We start from the raw sequence: 21,026 nt of genomic DNA on the forward strand, positions 1-21,026 counted from the left end.
CTGTTGAGACAACTGTTTAAGTCATCTGGAAAGACAAAAGTCTGGATTCCATCCTCTGTATATGAGCATAAATCCCAGCTAGATCAAAAGTAAACATTAAAAAAAAAAGGCCTGAAAGTGCTAGGAGAAACTAATTTTTGGATGAGCAAGGACTTTCTAAACATGGCGCAAAAACTAAGAAATATAAAAGATCAATAGATTTGCTTAAATAAGTTCAAAATGTTTATAGAGCAGAAGAAATTTAAAATAAGTTACCAGCTGGGGAATTCCATCTGCCATGTAGATGGTCAACAAAATGCTAAAAGACCCTGCAAAGAGGGCCTCCCCGGTGGCGCAGCGGTTGAGCGCTGGGCTGCGAAGCTGCAAGCGGCCTCTGCAGCACCGGTTCGATCCCCGGCTGCTCTCCAGCCACCGGGGGAGGGTCCCACATGGCACGCAGACCTCTCCTGCTGCCCGCTGCTCCCCTCAGCAGTGTACTTCAGTCCTTCTGCCTGCTCTGCTGCCTGCTCTGCTGCCGGCTCTGGCTCTGGTGAATTCTCTCACCCTCCCGCGCTTCTGACTGTACCCAGTGCTTGTATAAATAAATAATAAATAAATCTTTAAAAAAAAAAAAAAAAGACCCTGCAAAGAAAGACCTCCTATTTGAGAAGAAAGAAGTCAGACAAAAACAATACACAGAACGTGTCATACCAATGATGAATCAGTTCATGGAAAGGTGTTCGAACAGCTCTATTCATCAGCAAACAAATGGTGTAGGAGAGACATTTCGCCTATTAAATTGGAAGATATCTGAAGATAAATGGCAGCTAGTTTGGACAAGGGTATGGAAAAAACATCTTTGTGTATTATTAACAAGTATAAATTGGTGTAACTTCTGAAAAACAATAAAAACTTGCCTCCTCTTTGAAACTGGCTTATTCTAGGATGTATTGCCATGTAAATAAATGTGCATCGGTGCAAAGATTCTTGTGCCATGTTGTGTAGGAAATAATCCTAACACAGTGGTCACCTCCAAACACAGTATCGAACAGGCTGTCCCAAATGTCATGGACAGAAAACTTCACGCACAAATTAAGGTGATCAAGTTGCACGGCTTATTGGATCACTTTCAAATACAAGTCAGTTAAAAAGTATGAAAGCGTTTAAGACATTTGGAATAGGGTGCCAGGGAGGTGCTGAATCTTATGCTGTCATTGCAGTTGTCCTGTCTGCTGCTTCAGTCTCTTCTGATGGTGCCGTCATGAGGCTCACAGTTGAAACAGAGAAAGGGAGCTCAGTACATGCTTGCCTTGTCAGAGGTGTGCAGCCTGCTTAATGACCTCCTGAGAGCCATGTTTGTTTATGTGTGTGTGGAAGAGCATGCATGTGGCTAGGATGAATGGCATTTTAAGGAAGCTGTTGCTGTCTTTGTAAAGGTGGCATCATCTTTATCTTACAACCTGGCCTTTATATCTTTTTTGTTGTAACACTCTTGTATGTTCACTGTTTTAACACATTCCATCCTCTCTTTATCATGTCTTACTATTTGTATACTGTCTGCTCTAACACAGCTAAGAAGTCTATCCCATGAGCTATTTATTTACCCATTTTAGCATGAGTTTCATATATCCTTTGTTTTTCCCATCCTCCAAAATACAGTATGTATGAGAATATGTATATTCTCATAATATAGCAAATATAAATTATAGACATATGAAATATTTTGTTTAAAATATAAAAAGATAATATTTTGGTCGAGGGTAGGATATATTGTTAATGAATATAATGGAATACAGGCTGTTAAGAATGGAAAATTCGGGGCCTCCACAGTGGTGCAGCGAGTTGAGCGCAGCGCTGTGAGGCTGTCCTTAGCCTCTGCAGTGCGGGTTCGATTCCCCGATGGCCAGGGAGATACCCACATGGCGTGGCAGACTGTCTCGCCCACTGCTCCCCTCAGCACTACTTTCGATCCATCTGCCTATTCTGCTCCCTGCTCTGTCTCTGGTGAAATAAATAAATCTTTAAAAAAAAATGGAAAATTCGATTTATATTGACAAAGGAAAGGAAGATGTCCGTTTTATATTGAGTGAATAAGATTCAAAAATCTTATAGTATCCCACTTATGTTTTTAAAATGTACATGATACTTTCCAGTTGTGTGCAGAGAGATGTGTAGAAGGATCTTCTCCAAAATAATAGTGATTTTCTCTGAGTGTGGAACTTGAGTGGTTTTTGCTTTCTTTTCTTTTTTTTAAGATTTATTTATTTTTATACAAGAACCAGGGTACAGGCCAGATGCGCAGGAGGGTGAGAGGATTCACCAGAGACTAAGAGGGGAAGAGAGCAGGCAGACTGATGAAATACACTGCTGAGGGGAGCAGCAGGCGAGACAGGAGAGGTCTGTTTTGCCATGTGGGATTCTCACCTGCTGGCCAGGATCGAACCCACGGTGCAGAGGCTGCAGACAGCTTCACAGTGTGGTGCCCAACTGCCTGTGCCACCAGGGAAGCCTGGTTTTTACTTTCTTATACTTACTTTTATTATTATTTCAACTGTGATGTGGGGGAGGACAATCCTACAGGAAGCTTGTATTTTTATAAAAATGCAAAGGAAACAAAATCAAGAAAAGTTTTCAAAAATTCAAATAGCCAGCATTGTGCTTTGGAGAGAATAGCCTTTGAAGTCAAATAGACCCAGATCCACTTGCCAGCTATAAAAATTTGGGTACTTTGCCCCCCCTTAGCTTCATTTCCCTAGTCTGTGGAATGAGGGTCATAAGGACCTTTGTGGAGGTGAGAACATTTGAAAGGGCTTAGCATAGCACCAACAACATCTCAGTAGTCTACTAAATGTTCTTCCACCCCTGGAAACCATACATTGCTTAATCCTCCCCTGTCCATTGTTTCATTCCTGATAGCTTGAAAGGAACTGTAATTCAGAGAATTCTGGCACCTGCCCAGGTCAGCTGGTGGGACCTTATTAAATACAGTAACTGTTGTCCCACAAACTCTGATAAGGGAATCTGACTTTCCCACTGTCTTCCATTAAAAGTTGACAGTATAATATATCTTGCTGGAAAATTTTATGGCCTCTGGGCCTAATAAAATCATTTAAATCACTGGAAGTTGGGGGTAGACTGCAGCGTTAGGAAACGTTGGTTTCTGTGTGATCTACAGCACTGGTTCTCAATCCTGTTCATATCCAGTCTCCCCTTGTTTATAATGTTCATGCAGCTATCTTGAAATTCATAAAGAATTTTTAAAAATTCATGCATGCATTTTAAAAACCAGTGTAATTTCTTGATGGTAATAGAAGAAATGAAAGAAATAAATGTATTTCAGGAGGGAGATGCTCTGGTCAAATGGGCTGTGTGACATAAGGTGATAGATGTGTGCGTGTGGACTCATCCTGACGTGGCAGTCACAAAAGTGCTGTGCGGACAACCAGACACCATGAGTATAACCCATGAGTATAACCCACTGATGAGACGATTTTTTAAAATGGTGAACATTTGCACCAAGAGCCTAATTTCCCCCAGTTTGCATGGTAACTCCTGTAAAGTTTAGACTGTATTAAGATCCTGCAGAAAATGTAATTAAGCAGTTTGGCATTTGGGGGGGGGGTGTTTAAAATGTGGACCAGAGGTTTAGTCTGGGGAGCTTAGAGAAGAGTCCAGAATCTCCATCAGTCTCCTTGCAGTGACTCTGAGGCAGGCATCTGTTTTCTACATGAATGGGGGAGGGGTAATTGTGCTGAAGATGACAAACCAGGCCCCCACACACCCAGGCTGGCCATTCCTATGTAGTGTCATGTACTGAGGCAAATGTAAGGAACTTAGCATAGGATATCTGTTTCAGACACAACTCTATAATGTTTGAGTTGCACAACAAGATACAACTTTTCTAGATTTATTTCTCATCTATGAATATGGGTATTGTTGCCCACAGTGTGGAGGGTTGGGCTGTGGTTTCTGAGATCTTTGAAGCTTTCTTGCTTTGAAGCTTTGTTTATCAGGGTTAAAACTTGCTACAAGGCAGTTGTAGAATGAAGTATATCAACATGCAAATTGCTTATTATGATAATGCTGCTATTCACAGTTTAGGAAAATCTGATCCATATGGTCACTGAGGCCGAAGGCCACTGTCTGAAACCAGAGAGAACAAACCACAAAGAAATCTGGCTGGCTAACCTCTGCACTCACCAAACTGAAAGATAAGCCGGTAACCCTAAAACTGGCCCGGATTCTGGCTCCAGCTCCGCGGTTATCAGGAGTGTGAACACGGACACGTCGCTTCACGGGGCTCGGTTTGCTGAGACTTCGGTTCCATCTGGTCCAGCGCCCCCTTCCCACGCCCGCCCATCCTTTCTATGACTTTCTCTGCGCCTCCCTAGCTCGCTGCACGGCACGTTTCTCGCTCTCTGGCCCCAGATTCCGTCTCCAGCCCCTCCGCCTTCGCTCCTTCCTATTGTTCGGTGTCTCCCGCAACGTCCCGGCTCCTCCCCAAGATGGGAGAAAGTGGGGGCGTGGGGGGTTCCCAATTGCAGTCCGGGCGAGGGTGCATGCTAGATGCCCCGAACCCCGGCACCCTCCGGCGTCCCAGCGACTGGCGCTCACCCCAGGCTGCGCTCTGGGATCCCGCCCCTCACCCCCGCCCTCGGGGCCCCGCTTGAGGCGCGGACTTAGCGCGAGGGACAAGGTGCCAGGTTCCTGGCCACTGGTTCCCCAGAGCCAATAGCCAGGGGCCGCTCCCCAGGCGCGCACGCCGGCGGCCCAGGCCCGAGGAAGGCTGCCCGGCCTCCTCGGCCTGGGATGCCCACCGCGGGCGGGGTCGGTCGCCGCGGAGCCCGGAGCCTGACGCCTCCCACGTGTCCGAGAGCGCCGCGCCCGGCCGGCGCGAAGCTGTCCACGGCCGGCGCTCCCCGCGCGAGCTCTCCGGTGGCCGGCGACACCGCACGCGCGGGGCGCGGCGCGCAGGGCCCGGGAGGCACGTGCGAGCGGCGGGCGCCTCGCCGCAGGGTGCGGGTGCCCGCGGAGCGCGGGCGGCGGGAGGCGCCCCGGCCCGGCAGGGGCCGCGCGGCGGTGCGGACGGGGGACTGCAGTGCCCGAGACGGCCCCGCGCGCGCACGCACGTGCCCCGCGGGCGGCGCGGACCCCGGCGAGAGCCCTGGAGGGCAGCGCGCGTTCCGCGATGGCTTCTGCCCTCAACAGCAAGATCCACGCGCCCGGGACTTGCCCGGGCTCCAAAGCCGATGCCCGCGGCGGCGCGGACTGGAGAACCGACTGCGATCCCGAGATGCACGTGAAAATGTGCAAGAAGATCGCCCAGCTCACCAAGGTAGGAGGAAGGGCGAGGGCTGCGCGCCGGCCAGCTGGGCGCCCGGGGCTGCCCAGGGAGCGCGGACGTGCCTGGGGAGGCCCAGACCGAATCCCGGCAGAAACTTTGAGGCCAGCCTGGAAGGTCGCGGCCCTCAGTCGTGGTGACTTGACCTTCCCGAGGCACCTGCCCAGAGAGGGGGCCAGGAGCCTGCCCAGGAAACTCCTGCAGCCTGCGCTGCGCAGGTGGCCGGGGTGGCCGGGGCTCCCACGGTGGGAATGTGGGGGGACTAGGATCGGTGATGGGGTGTGCGCGCGTGTGTGTGCACACGTGTGTGTGCGCGCGCGTGTGTGTGTGTGTGTGTGTGTGTGTGTGCCTTTGCTGGCTGTGCTCAAGTGATCGTGCCTGGAATGTTTTGATTTCATTCATCGCTGTAGGGCGGTCATGTGGGCTCTGTTTAAACACTTGATTCATTTATTCGTTCAACAAATATTTGAGCGGTTCGCTGAGTGCCAGCGGCTTGCGTGGCACCGTACTAGACCTGGAAGGCAGCCCAGGGGACTTACTATCAAACTGCATGTGGATGTATGTAGGAGTTTAAACCTGGAAAAGCACCATTCACTATTTGATTATGGAATTACAAAGGCCCTGGGGAGGTCAGCCAGCTTCTCCCTACCCTCATTCCAGCCCATAGATTGAATCTCCCCAGACCAGCGAGAAAATGCCCCCCACGCCCTCTGTCAACCCTCTGCCACTTCCCCTTCGTGGGCCTTGTCCATGAAAACAGCACCCCTCCTTCTCTGTCCTGTATACACCTCCCCAATGGGTGAATTTAGCTGTTTGCCTTGGGATTTCCTTTTGCTCTGGAGATAAACTTCTGTCACCACGCCTGCTGTAGTGGAAGGTCAGATGCAGGCTCTGTCCTGTAGTGCTTGGGACAAGTCATCTTCCTCACTACCCAGCCCCTCCCCCCAACCAGGACCACAGGCAGTTTCCCCCTGACTGTTTTGCCAGAGGAAGAAGCATAGAGGGCTGAAATTGCCCTTCCAATGAACTTCTTTTTCTTTGTCTAGGAACCTATCTCCAGTAGTCTCTTGAGTCAAGGATGGGGAAAAAAGGGAATTGGGGATACCCTTTGGAGGGTGTGGCATGCGGGACTGGCATCACTGAGCTAATCTGCATTCATGGAATGACACCCATCCAAAAAGGTACCCATTCAAGGTGCTGAGCACAGTATAAAGGCATCTTCTCTACCTGCAAAGAATCTAAAATACTTTTGGAGACATGAGGTTTGAAATATGCAGACAAACCCAAAAGACACTGCTGTGTAATCTAAATTGGATGTTTTAAATTATGAAATAAAATAGAAATAGAAGCAAAGGAAGGCATTCTGGGCAGGTTCTTATGGAAGGGACAAACCTTGAATTCAGTTTGATTGTATGGAGTGCCTACTATGTGCCAATTGCGGTGCTCAATATTGATGGCACAAAACTGAATAAGACGTGGCCATGCACCCTGTGAAGTGACAAACCAAGTGACAGCTCATCTCCTTAAATGTGGTAAGTGGTCCACTCGTTCATCTTCATGACATACCTCTAATAGGCCAAGCATTGAAGATATGTGGTAGTGAAGAAAGCAGGTATGATCTGAAGCACGGTAGGAGTTTCTCAAAGCATATTCTGCATTGGAAATCACAATTAATTCTTACATGGTGTTCTCTTTACCATGTTCCATGCTAGTTGCTGAAATTAGGCATTTTTGAGATTGATAAACCACCTTTCTTTTGGCTTTTGCATGACATTTTTCATCTCTTTGTGTTTAATCTTTGCTAAGGTTTTGTTTTTTGCTTCTCTGACAGGTGAATGTAATCCTTGTGTATTTATTGTGAATACTAATACATTTCGGCCTTCTTTTTTTTCAATCCCATTTTATATTTTTTCATTTGCTACCATTATTCATTCTTTTTCTTCCTGCCTGCCTCCTATTAGATTAGCAAAATGATCAGTGTTTCTTCATTTTCCACTGCTGGCTTGAAAGCTTTAGGCTTTATTTCTGTTCTTCTCAAAATTGTCTTTTATTTTGACACATGCTTTTTATGACATAATTTGTCTAAGAAAGTTATCATGTAATTCTTTAACCCTACACACTTTGCACACTCTACCCGTTTAACAGCTCCTGGCCCCATCTTATCATTATGTGCAGTCTCTTTTTTAAAATCACTTCTGTAGTCAAAAATTTAAGTTTACTGACATTTCTTTAATTCTGCTACTATTTTTTTCCATGAATCGAGAGCCTTCCTTTTGGGTTTGTTTTTCTTCTGGCTTAAGTTTATCCTTTAATGATTATTTCTGTAGGGCTCTTGGTGATAGAGGGAATTCTGTGTGTCTCTGTAGTTGAAAATGTCTTTATTTGGTCTTCGCTGTTGGGTGATCACTTAATTGGTTATAAATTTCTAGTGGACAGCCTCATCATGTTACAGGATGACAGTACTCCATTGACTGCTGACACTAATTGTTGCTGGTACAAATTCTACCAATCTCATCATACTAGATAATCTGCCTTTTCTCTTGAGAGCATTTCAGATTTAGATTTGTTTATCTTTGATATTCATCAGAGCCCTCCAGTTGTTTGTATACTTTCTATGGAGAACTCAGACTCTCTTTCATTCTGGAAAATTGTCAGTGATTTTCCCTTCATTCTGCCATGGCCTGCACCCTTTTCTTAAACAGACTTCCATACCCTAAATGTTATTAAAAATGTTTTTTTTACCCTCTGAATTACATCCGAGTGATTTCTTTAATCTGTCTTTTTATTTGCCTGTCCTCTAAAGAGTTTATCAGTCCCAGCTATTAAGTTTTAGAATTTCAGGGCCTCCCCAGTGGCGTAGTGGTTGAGTGCTGGGTTGCGAAGCTGCCAGCCTCTGCAGCGCTGCTTCGATCCTCAGCTGCTCCCTGGCCACCAGAGGGTCCCACATGGCGCACAGACCTCTCCTGCCGCCCTCTGCTCCCCTCCAATGTGCTTCGGTCCTTCTGCCTGCTCTGCTCCCCACTCTGGCTCTGGTGAATTCTCTCACCCTCCTGCACTTCTGACTGTACTCAGTGCTTGTATAAATGAATGAATGAATGAATAAATAAATAAATAAATCTTAAAAAAAAGTTTTAGAATTTCAGTAGGTTTATATTTAATTCAAAAATTGCAGTTATTCCTTCCTTTCTGTCTGACTTTGAGAATTTAATTTTTACAGTTTGATTGATGTAGAAATTATATGTCATAAATTACGCCTGTTTTAAGAATACAAATTAATACTTTTTAGTAATGATATAAAGCTGCCAAACCACTAAGGATAATCATAGAACATATCCACCAATCCAAAAATATTCACCCTTCATGTCCATTTACAGCCCACCCCACTCTGGGTTGCCATTAATCTTTTTGTCTCTATACGTTTGTCTTTTCTGGACATTTCATACCAGTGAGATACAATAATATGTGCAATTTCCAATCTATCTTTTTTTCACTTAGTTGTTAAATCTTAGCATGATATTTTTACGTTTTTTCATGTTGCAACATGTATCATTCCTTCATCCCTTTTTATTGACAAGTAGTATCCCATTGTGTGGATGTGGCACATTCTGCTTCTCTGTTCAGCAATTGATAAACACTTGGGCTATTTCCACTTAGGAGGTATTATGAATAATGTGCTACAAACATTACATTCTTGTGCAAGTCTTTGTATGGACACAACGTTTCATTACTCTTAGGTAGATACCTAGGCGTGGAATTGCTGGGTTGTGTGATAAATTTATGTTTCACTTTTTAAGAAACTGCCAAACCACTTTCCAAAGTCACCACACCATCTTACATTGTCCAGAAAATCTAGTTACACCCCAGGCAGCCGCTTCTCAAACCATAGAGACGGATGTTTTTTTCCTTCCTCCGCCATGGGTGCACTTTCCTATCTGTCCTCTTGTTGTTTCCTCTCCAACATGTCTTCAGCTCTGAAGTTGAATCCTACTTATCGTCTTTCAAGTCTCACATCCCCCAAGAAAATCCTTTGAAGAGCTTCTATTATTAATCATGTATTAATTGTGCATTAGTTATTATTCATCTTTCTGCTTTTCCCATGTGAGGGGGAATGTATGTATTAGTTGACGAGGCTGAGAGTAAGAACTGGGTCTACAGAGCTTCTCTTGTTCCTTCCTTGCTTCTGGCTCAGGGAGTGACTGAGCACACACTTGACTATAGATTTTGCAGGGTGCAGTGCTGTGAGGAACAGCTTCCTGACCCAGCCTTGTGACCAGGTGGGTAAATACTGGGGAATCCAGCTTGCCAGGGGGTATAAGCATACTCTCCAGTGTTACTCTTATTGGTAACATAGTATTTTGGTATCAAAAAAAGTTTGACACCTTGATTTTATATTCCTATTACTTCAGTGGAGAGGAAGGATTTTTTTTTTATTAGACTTGCCTAAGACCCAATACAAAGAATTTAGGTTAAGTCCAATATTGAGACTTTGGTGAGGTGTTATGGTAACAAATATTTCCATCATTTGAGAGAGTATCTTAAGCTGCAAGTGGGTAAGCTTTGAGTGGAAGCGAAATGTTTATCTGTAGATCCTTCCCTCCTACTGTGTACATATTGCAAAATTTCCTGAGAATGCTTCCCACTCTGGTCTGGTCTAGCAGGCAAAAAGATAAAGCGATTTTCACAGACTTAAGAATAAACTTCATCCTGTTGCTTATACAGGAATTCTGCTGCCTTGATGTACAGCCAGTCTTTTCATACCCGGCGGTGAAAAGGAGCCAGATAAAGAACATCTAACAATGGGTACCTAGATTTTGCATCTCTGCAGCACATTCTTTATAAACGAGGGAGGTAAACCCTGCTTGGTCTTCCTCCAGCATCAGCCTCTCTTTAGCACAGGACAGCTTAGAACTGGAAGCCTCTCCTGTCAAGAATGATTACATTCTTAATGCCAGTGATTCACCATTCCTACCTGTGTAAACTAAATCCAAACTTGTGTTTATTGGAAAGCTCTCATGTTTATGCTAATAAGTACAGGTGCAAATGAAATAGGGTTCCAAAGTGAAGAGGCTAGGAGAGCTCACAAAGTTTGGGGATGGACCTGGACTACTCTTCCTGCTGCTTCTGACATGGCTAGTATCAGCTGACATGCCATCCACTCCAAGGGACCAACTTTCCTTATCCGTAGTTGGAAAAAATACCTTTGTTGTCCTTGGTGATTTGTTGTGACTTTTCCATGGCTTAAGGAATGTAAGTTTAAGCCTGGGCAGGGCAGAGCAAAAGCTTGTCAGATGTCAGTTTCCCACCCCCTGATGAACTGGAGGAGCTGGAGGGAGTGCAGAGGGACAGGACCGCTGTCCAGTTGTCAAAACCAGCCTCATGGAGCAGAGCCAGGCCTCCTCTGGGGCCAGGAAGCCAGGCCAGGATCCTAAGGCAGGAGGGGCGGGGCCTGTCCCTTGGGCGTCCTCAGGAACAGGCTGCCACTTGAGCCCTGTGTTTTCATGGCTTGAAGGTGTGGACATTTTATTGCACCCTCTGACTCCCTGAGTGTCTCCGAAAATATCCTGCTTGCCGGAGCTTGTCTGGGGACAGACGTTTATGCAGTCATATACCAATTTGTTTTAGGATTCTGGATTTGAAACTGCAGATCTGTTTTAACAAGCCCGCTCTGTTAGCATTGTTTTAATTTAATGATGCAATTCATGGTGTAAAAGAGGGCCACCTCCAAAAATCCTTTTTGTCATTAAAAATGTTGGAAGTGCACAGTAAGTTGGGTGTCTTTGAGCCCTCCTAAGATGCCTCCTCTGGCGTAATCATTCCAGTGTCTGCCACTGTCCTTTGCCCCTAATCTTCCTCCAAGCCTTTCTCCACACAGCAGCCTCAGTGAACTTCAACCCGAATTAAACCTCCATCCTCTGCTCATGGGAACCTATAAGGTGGCAGCCACTTTGGTAAACAGTCTGGCAGTTCCTCCATCAGCAAACAGAGTCATCATAGGACACATCAGCCCAAGAGGGGAGATGCAGACTCCCCCACAAACATTAGCACTCTCAGTGTGCATAGCCATGTGATTCAGAAAAGCTAAAAACTACAAACACACTAAACGTCCCTCAGTTGAGGACTCGATCAATGAAGTATGATCCAATGCACAATGGGAGGCGGTGGTTAAGGGGTGAGGGGGGCTTTTGGAGGAGAGGAAAGTATAGAAATATTAAAAAGTCAATTATAGTGATGATTAGACAATTCTGTGGGCATGCCGAACAGCATGGATAGACTTATATGATTTAAGTGTGCAAATTGTATGATATGAGAATTAAATGTCTATAAACCTGTTAACAGTAAAACAAATAAACCAAATTGGGCCTTTCCTTATTTCAATCCAGTTCTGAAGCGAATCTTGGTGACTTTACCCCCTAAAGAAATTATCAACCCAGCTCCATTTCTATCTCCACCTTAGTCCAAGCCACCTCATCCCTGGCCCCTTAGCTGCTGCTGTGGCCTCCTTGTGGTCCACCCTTGGCCCCTGGCACAGTGGCCAGAAGTGTCTTTTAACAGATAAGCCAGAGCTTGTCATTCTCCTGTTTATGAGCCACGACTGGCTTCCCATTTCACCTGGAATAAAATGTGTTCACCTAGAGTAAGTGCTTTGTCAAGGTCACTTGAGGTTGAGCTTGGAAGAGCCTGGTGGAGTAATGAAATGAGCAATAAATGGCTTTGCGAAGGAGGGCACCGCTGGTTAACCGCAAGGCTTCGTTTTTGCTGAGCAGATACGCAGAGTTAGGACTAGAGCTGAAGTGCTCCAGGCAGTACAGGAAAGATTCATCTTCCCACAGCAGTTTTCCTGTTTCTCCTTGTGTTGCCTTCAGTTTCCCTAACAAGTAAGGACCCCTCAGGCTTGCAGGGGTGGCCAAGGCAGCCGCCTTAGTTTCCCCTTGCCTCTGGTCTGGATTTGCACTCTACTGAAGACGTCATGATGATGAGGAACACCCAGGCATTTGTAGGTGATTGAAGTGTAAGGAGCATGCTCTGCGAGGCTGGGGGTGGGTGAGCTCTTGACATTCCCAAGGCCAGGTTTGTCTAGATCACCATTTTAGTAAAGGCAAACCAGTTCCACGAAAGCAAAGAAGAACCTGTTTCTGACTTTTGTTCTCTCCTGCAGGGCTTCTGCCCTTGAGCAGCATGCCACTCAGACATCTGCTTTTCCTTGTGCTTGCAAACTCACTAATGGCATTTTCCCAGCGACCCAGAAATAGAAAATTACATTAAAAGGCTTATCATTAAACACAATACAGGTCTTTATGTGGAAGAAGGATGGCCTCTGAATAAGAGTCCATTAGGGCTGCAGGCCTGGAAAAAATGGGTCAGCTTTCTTTTAAGAGAGAAATTAATCCAGCAAGCAAGAGCCAGCAATACTGCCAACATTCATCCTGCAAAGCTTTTCCTCTTCAGGTTGCCAAAGTGCTTCTGTCCAGACTCGCTATTCCTGTCCTCAGCCCCCTGGAGCAAGGCCTATTTGTCCAGAGCAAGCCTATCAAATTATCTGGAGACAGCCTAAATAAATAGAAGGGAGCAGATTAAAAGTGAGTATAGGGCTGTGTGTGTGCAGTTGGGTGTGTGTGCGCACATGTTCAGTCTGAAGATGATCTATCCCAGGCCTCAGGAAAGAAGAGCTACACTCTTCCCTTTGGTGAATTCTTGTATCATTTTCACAGACATGGCTCATAGCAGGGCCCATGAGATGTTGTCCCCCAAAAAGACCGATACAGAGAAGTTTGTTTCCAGTGTAGGAGGTGAGTGCTCAGAAGGACTGTCCAGTGTCCAGTCTCCTCGTTGTGAGTGACCCCGCACACTGGTGCCCAGGGCATGGTGGGCTCTTGGTAGCTGTGCTTGGCAGTCAGGGGAAGAACCAGCACTGAGCCACTGTCCCCCTGGGAAGAGGACATTCCCACATGAAAGATGTAAGGAGTGTGTAAGGCGTTCAAGGAAGGAGCTGTCTTACAGGCAATATGTTGTACAGTTGTGTCAGTTTGGATGTTTGCACTATCGTTCAGCAAATACTCAGTCCTGTCCCCCAGATGATGCCATGTACAGAGACGACTTCCTCATCCCGTTCAAGGCGGGCTTCCCCTGAGACTTGCTCCAGTGTGTGCAGGGTAAGCTGTGAACCCGGGCAGAGGCCCTCGATGTGCTTGTGCCATGTGGCGGCCCTGAGGGAAGCATGTGCCAAGTGCCCCTGCCCCCAGCCTGGCCTAAAGGGAGCATGAGAACTGAACTCACAGTCTGAGCCCAGCCAAGACTGAAACCTGAAATCTGAAATGTCAGCAGATGCACTCAGCTCAGTTCGGCCTAGAACAGCTCAACCACAGTTCACTTCATGCAAATAATTGCTTCTTGTCCTAAGGCACTAGGCTCTGGGGTGGTTGTTCTGCATCCTTCCTGTGGGCTGTCCTTGTCTGAAACAGTCAAGCTGGAGCTGATGAAGGATAGCTGGGTTGAAGAGTCCATTTTAGCAAGTATCACTCAGAGGAGAAAGTCTTTTTGTTCATCTACTCATCTATTTGGTGTGAGCTGATTCTGGTCCGGGTTCTTCAGCTCACTGGAAGAGATAGGTCGAGATCCTTGTGGAATAGGTGTCCTAGTAGGTTTCCCAGGGAGAATCTGCTGAGTGAGAGAGGAAAGCTGTTGACAGCAAACCTTGGGGATTGCCAGCCTGTGAAAGAGAGCCCGAGAAAGAGCTTCAGAGAGGTCCATGGGCACAGGTGAAGGTGGCCATCAGGAGAGCACACAAGAGGGAGTGTTGACATGTGGTGGGGTGTGAAAAGAGGGAAGGTGATCACTGTCACCGGTCACTGGTGGCCTGGGTGTCTTATAGGGATGGCTCTCCTGGGTGAGGAGAGCCCAGTACAGAGAGTTGGATGTTGGCATCTGTTTGAGTCAGCCCAGGCTGCCATAACAAAATACCATAGACAGAGGCCCTCGAACAATACCAGTTCGTTTCCTCCCAGTTCTGGAGTTTGGGGGTGGTGGGGTGGGGGGTGGGGAGGGGGACAATATCAAGGTGTTGGCTGGCTTGGTTGTGGTCAGGGCCTATTCCTGGCTTGCAGACAGTGTCCTCTCCCTGTGTCCTCACTGGGCCTTTCTGCTGTAACATGTGGAAAGATCCCTAGAGTTTCTACTGCTTATTTGTTTTCACCTACTCTCACACTGTCATTTATTTTATCAAGACCACACTGATGAACACAGCATGGCCAGGTCTTTGCTCTTTACGCAACGTTGCAGTGAACATGAGCTGTGTGGAGATTTCTGGACCTACTAAACATAGAGCTTCCATATGATCCAGCAATTCCACTCCTAGGGATTTACCCAAAGGACACAGAAACAGTAATTCCAAAGGGCACCTGCACGCCTATGTTTATAGCAGCACTCTTTACAATAGCTAACCTATGGAAACAACCCAGATGCCCAAAAATAGATGACTGGATCAAGAAGATGTGGTACATATACACCATGGAATATTACTCAGCATTCAAAAAAGATAAACACATGCAGTTTGCAGCAACATGGATGGAGCTGGAAGGGATGATGCTCAGCGAAATAAGCCAGAAAGAAAAAGAAAAATACCGGATGGTCTCACTCATAGCAGGAATTTAGAAAACCTAAATAAGAGACCAGGAAAAAGACTAATCAATGCAAAGTAATAATCAAAATCAACAAGCAACTATAAACAAGAGACACACTATGGGGCGGGGCGGGGGAGGGGGAGGGATTAAGGAGGGACAGGGAGGGGAAGAACTAGAGTCAAAATAAGGGGGGGTGCAATTGTATGGGGAATATAACCAAAATGAAAATGTATACATTGTAGTACAAAGATGAAAAATGTTGTAAAAATTACATAAAATAAAATATTTAAAAAAAAATTTCTCCTGCTTATTTGGCAATGGATATCCAAATCAACTAGAATTGATTAATTTTTTCTGACCTGGTAGATGGAAGTGATATATAGATATATTTTTTAATGTGTCAGGTTGCTTTTTACTTAATCATGCTTCACAGAAAGTATAACAAGGCAATAGCTAACAACTCTGCTGAAAGCTAACTTTTAATGTCTTCCTCTCCTTATAAAGGCGCAATCCTATTGGATCAGGGACCCTCCCTATGACCTCAGTTGACCTTAGCGACCTCCTAAGGGCCTCCTAAAGGGGTTCAGGGCTTCAACATAAATGTGGGGAGGGTCACCAATTCAGTCCACAACAGCATCAGAAGACCGGGTTCTGGTTCCAGCCTTACTACTTGCCTAGGTCTCCCTTGGAACTGCCCCCGTGAACTCACAGGGGTTCCCACTGCACTCAAGTCAGATTTCCTTCCAATCTGGAGGAACAGGAGAGGATGCCTACTCAGACTCATACTGCCCCAAGGAAAAATAAACTGAATTTAAAATGCATTGTCTTTCTGCCTGGGGGATGTTCTCAATTCCTGATCCTCCTTTTCCCAGTTATCTTGTATTCCCATTTGTATTAAGCTTATTTGACTGTCTTACCTATTAAATCAGGTTAACTATCTAAGAGGGAGAGAAATTGAAATCAAACAGCGCCATGGGTGTGCCAGGCCCGGCTGCTGTGGGAAGGACTAGTGTGCAGAAAACCCCGGGCAGCATGTGGCTGTCACTCAAGCTGTCTCCCGCTGAGTGCCATCAAACAACCTCCCAGAATCTTATTTATCACCCCTTATACCTCGCCATGGGAGCACCCTCACTTACGCAATAAAAATGACATGTCACCCTTCAGCTGATGCTTCCGCACGCACTAGGGGTCAAAACTATCTCTTCCTCTCACTTTGGAAAAATTGCACCTGTCATATTTCTGAAACAGATACAAAAGCATGGACCCTGGAAAAACCCAGGTGTCTAAATTATCTTCACGGCAACAGACAGCATCTTGGCTGCGGCTACAGGGAGATAGGCACTTAGCTTCTGGGTTGGTTGATTCTAGGATGCAGGAGCCCAAGCTGAAAACAATCATGTGAAATATTATCCAATTGCGCTGCCATTCGTTGCCAGGATTGGATGAGTGGTCAATGGTGGCAAAACCGATACCGCGATTTATCGTGAGATTGCTGCCACTGAAAACATAGACGCCGAGTCCCTTTTAAGTGGCTTGTTTTTGAAAACAATTTATAATTACATTAGTAGTGACAAAAAGAGCCAATTTTAGCACCTTACTACACTCCTTGTGCTAGAAGTGACCTGGAGATAATTTAGTCTTTCCCCCAGTTTGCAAACTGGAGGTGAGTGGAACCCAAAGGCTTCTGTGAGGTCACAAGCTGGTTCATAGCAGGGCAGGGCTCTTTGGGAGGGAGAAAGAGGCCATTAATTTTGATTTCAGTGTGAGGTTGGAGATATTCTGAGCCACCCAAGTCAAAATATCATGGAGACAGTTGGCCATTTTTAATGTTTTTTTTAAGAGTGAGGTCAGAGTTTGAATTACAGATTTGAGCTGCTGTCATTTGAGCATCTATAAATTTCTGCATCTAGATTATTTATTATAAATAAACTGGGGCTTATTTCTTCTTCTTTTTAATTGAGGCAGCGTTAATTTACAATACTTTAGAGGTTCCAAGATTATATTTTCTCACCACATCTACCACCAAATGTCATTCATCCTCCACCACCAACCTTCTACCCATTTGCTCCTCCTCTGTCCCTCTGGTAACCACCATTCTGTTGTCCGTGTCTAAAGGTTTGTTTTTGTTTCCTCTATAGTCCACAAAAGAGTGAAACCAAACAGTATTTGTCTTTTTCCTTCTGACATTTCATTGAACAGAATTCCCTCAAAGTCCATCCATGTTGTTGCAAGTGGCAAGATTTCATCTTTTTTATGGCTGAGTAGTACTCCATTGTGTATGTGTATCAATTCTGCTTAATCCATTCCTCTGTTGTTGGGCACTTGAGCTATTTCCATACTTGGCTATTGTGAGAAGTGCTGCAATGAACATGGGGGTGCTTATGTATTTTTGAGTTAGTGTTTTCATATTCTTCAGCGAATACACAGAGGTGGGATTACTGGATCATATAGTAGTTCTATCTTTCATTTTTTGAGAAACCACCATACTTTTTTTCCTAATGGCTGCACCAGGGTGAGTGTTGTTGATCATCTCACTCACACATATTTCAAGTATGTGCTGCAGAGGCTGGAAAGCTTAAAATCATATTTCTCAGAATTCCTTGCAGCTGAATTTTCTTTTTTTTTTTTTAAGATTTATTTATTCATACAAGAGCTGGGATACAGGCCAGAGATGTGAAGGGTGAGAGGATTCACCAGAGACAGAGCAGGGAACAGAACAGGCAGACTGACCGAAATACACTGCTGAGGGGAGCAGTGGGTGAGTCAGGAGAGGTCTGCTGCGCCCTGTGGGTCACCTCCTTGGCTGGGGAGCGAACTCATGCTGCAGAGGCTGCAGATAGCTTCATAGGTTGAGTCTCAACCCCCTTGCACCACCAGGGAGGCACCTGAATTTTTTTTTTTTTTTTTTTGCATAGAAGAACTGGGGTATAGGCCAGAGGTGGGGATGGGGAGTGAAAGGATTCACCCAAGACAGAGTGGGGAGCAGAACAGGCAGATTTACTGGAGCACACTGCTAAGGGGAACAGTGGGTGAAATAGGAGAGGTCTGCTGTACTATATGTGGGTTAGCTCCCTGGCCGGGGATCAACTCAGGCTGTGGCAGTGATAACGCTGAGACTTAACTCCTAGGCCAGCAGAGAGGCCCTGAATTTCCTTCTTTAAAAAAATTGTGGCATAATTGATTTTTGCATGTGGTTCATTTGGGTTAAACCAATTAGGAGCTCTCAAGCAAGATATTTGTTGTAACAACTTTTTGCTGTGAAAATGTTTAAGCACGTATAACATTAGAGAGAATCTTGAAATGTATTCCCCTTGTTCTGCCTCAAAAATGATCAATGTATGCTAATCTTATTTCAGTTAGAGCCATAGCTACTTCCTGCATCTGGATTATTTTAAAGCAATCTCAGAAGTGCTCAAATATTTCAGAGTGTATGCTGAAAGATAAGTATTATTTTATAGCATGTCCATAATAGCATTATCACACTGAAAAAAATGCACAGTAAATCCTTAACACCACGAAATAGCTGGTCCGTGTTCATATTTAACCCAGGTTTTCTTCCAGTACTCATATTGTTTTGTACTTTTGTCACGTAATGTTTTTACAATTTTCTCTTCAAATGAGGATGTAATTAAGGGTTTATATATTGCAATTGGTTGATAGGTCTTTTAAGTTCCCTTAATCTGTAGTTTTATATAAACACACACACAGATATAAACACACACACACACACATGCACACACATCTTTACCAATTTAAGAAACTGGGGTATTTGTCCTGTGGTTTCGATTGGATTCTGCTGATTGCCCCCTTACAATGCTTTTTAACATGTTCCTCTGTCATTGTATTTCCTATGAGTTGGTAGTTTTGTCTAGAAGACTGCACCAATTCAGACTCAATCATTTGGTAAGAAAAGGTCCTAGGAAGTGTTGTGAAGTTCCATTAGGAGGTGCATACTGGCTGGCTGATTTCCTCTTTTTGCGGTATTAATAATTTATAAATTCTATTATTTCATCTTGGTGTCACAATTAAAATTCTACTAAGAAAAACTATTCATCACTGATCTTGTTTTCTGGTGGTACAGTTCACAGTGGAAAAGCAAAACAAATGCTTACTATATATCTTGATTATCTACATTAAAAAATTAAGGTTTTTTCCCCCTGACACCCCCCAGAGATGACCAATGTGCTTTTTTTTTTTTTTTTTGGAGGAGCACATCACTATAAATTTATGGATTTAATATGTTTCATCCCATTGCCAGTATTGTTCATATTGATGTGCATCTTTGATATTCAAGTGTTGGCTCCATGGTCCTTTGAAATGACCCCTATAACCTTTGACAGCTTCTCTCCTTTTTCCTTCCTTGCTATAAGAAAATATTTTAGGGCCATCTTCAACCCTTCCTGCTGCAAATCTGGGATCAGCCATTGACCCAAGCAGCCTTATTTCTTATTAGTAGGAAATGGTGTTTGGAGACACTGCTTGCCGAGGGTATCGATTGAGATGAGATTGTTCATCCTTCCCCTTTTTCAGCAGCTTATTTTTTAATAATCAGGAAAGCTAGTGAATTATATATTTTAATCCTAGTCAATTTTTAAAGACTTACAGAGTGACAACCTCTCTCAGCAACCCATTCCAGCATTTGATAATCTTTTTTTGCTGAATTACTTGATTGTGGAAATTATTCACAATAGCAGAACTGATCTAAGTAAGGATGTGGAAAAATGGCCTTATAGATATTTGAAAAGTAGTGTATCACCTTTCAGTACATTTTACTTTTTCATTTGAGTAAAAAATAGTTACTGAGAGTTTTAAGACTGCTTTCATAAAAACCTGGTCTTAGAAGCTATTTATTCCTGAAACATGTTCAAGATAATTTTATGCTAATACAGGTTTAGGAATAACTTGACATGACTCCTGATAGATTAGGAGACAAATGGATTCTGATGGGCATGGAGGGGACCATGTGGAGTATAGGGGATCCACGGGGGGAGCCCCAATGTGGTGAGAAGGGGAGGATAAAATGGTAGGAGGAAGCTGCACCAAAAGCCCAGCTATCAAATTGAAGGGGCATCTCAGTATTGCTAACTGAAGCCCGATAGAACAAGCAAGATAGAACCCTGTGAGCAGAGGAAGAAATCGCTGCTACTTTCAGGGACAAAGCTGAGGTTAGGACAGGAATTCAGGTGTCACTGCAGGCACACCCCAGTGGAAACAGCTGCATTGCTTTTATCTCATTGTCTTTCATCTTAACAAGGACAGTTTTCTTGCATTCAGTATAAGCCAAGTTTTTGGTTTTTTGTTCCCCCTCTCAGTAATGACGGTTGATTTGTGAGTACAGCCATTTATCAATTTGGGAATTCGTTATCATTCTTATTTACATACCTGTCTTGTAGAAAATATTTTTCTCTTTTTCTTTAAATAACATTTGCAATTTGGTGTAGCAAACTGTTGGGACACCTGGGCTGTCCTCCTGAGGTCTAATTTTGGGGTGCTTGTCTACCACACAGCCCATGAAATGGAGCCACACTTAAAAAGAGTTTTGACTTGCTGAGATCTCCACAGTTTCCTTCCACTTTAAGAACACGGCTCTGTGAACAGAGCAACGAACCGAAGGGTTGTTGTTATTCTTGTGTTCATCTACCAAGTTTCCCCCTGCCCCACCATCATCTATAATATTCACTCGCCCAGCCAGCCACCCTTTCCAGGACTTTTCCCATCATTCAGCCTCTTTAACTGAAAGATAAAATGACTTTTATGAATAGTTGACTTTTATGAATAGTTGTATTATCCTATGTCTTCTACATCTGTGATCGATGCTGACTGGCTACTCTGGGAGTCAAGGTTCATGGGATTAAAATAAGACCATAGAAAGTAAATCAACAATTTTTTTTTTTTACTTTTGCTATAGTGAACTTTTATTTTTTTTTATTATTTGCTATAAGCATGATCCCTGAGCTGAGCATGATCCCTTCCAGTGCCATCCATGTTGCTGCAAATTGCATGTGTTTATCTTTTTTGAATGCTGAGTAATATTCCATGGTATATATGTACCACATCTTCTTGATCCAGTCATCTATTTTTGGGCATTT

At 44.5% G+C, this 21,026-nt stretch overlaps 1 protein-coding gene across 1 annotated transcript in view; it reads left to right on the forward strand.

Annotated features, from left to right (window-relative positions):
• Nucleotides 1-5,167: 5,167 nt before the first annotated feature.
• The window catches only part of FAM184B (family with sequence similarity 184 member B), a gene marked incomplete at both ends in the record, with an annotated part of 62,596 nt that continues 46,737 nt past the window's right edge, over nucleotides 5,168-21,026 (forward strand). Inside the window, one exon of the mRNA XM_084233381.1 lies at nucleotides 5,168-5,314. Within this exon, the coding sequence (XP_084089507.1) occupies nucleotides 5,168-5,314 (147 nt within the window). The remainder of the gene's footprint in view (nucleotides 5,315-21,026) is intronic.

The sequence above is a fragment of the Talpa europaea genome (assembly GCF_964194135.1).
Source record: "Talpa europaea genome assembly, chromosome: 5".
Classification (NCBI taxonomy): domain Eukaryota; kingdom Metazoa; phylum Chordata; class Mammalia; order Eulipotyphla; family Talpidae; genus Talpa; species Talpa europaea.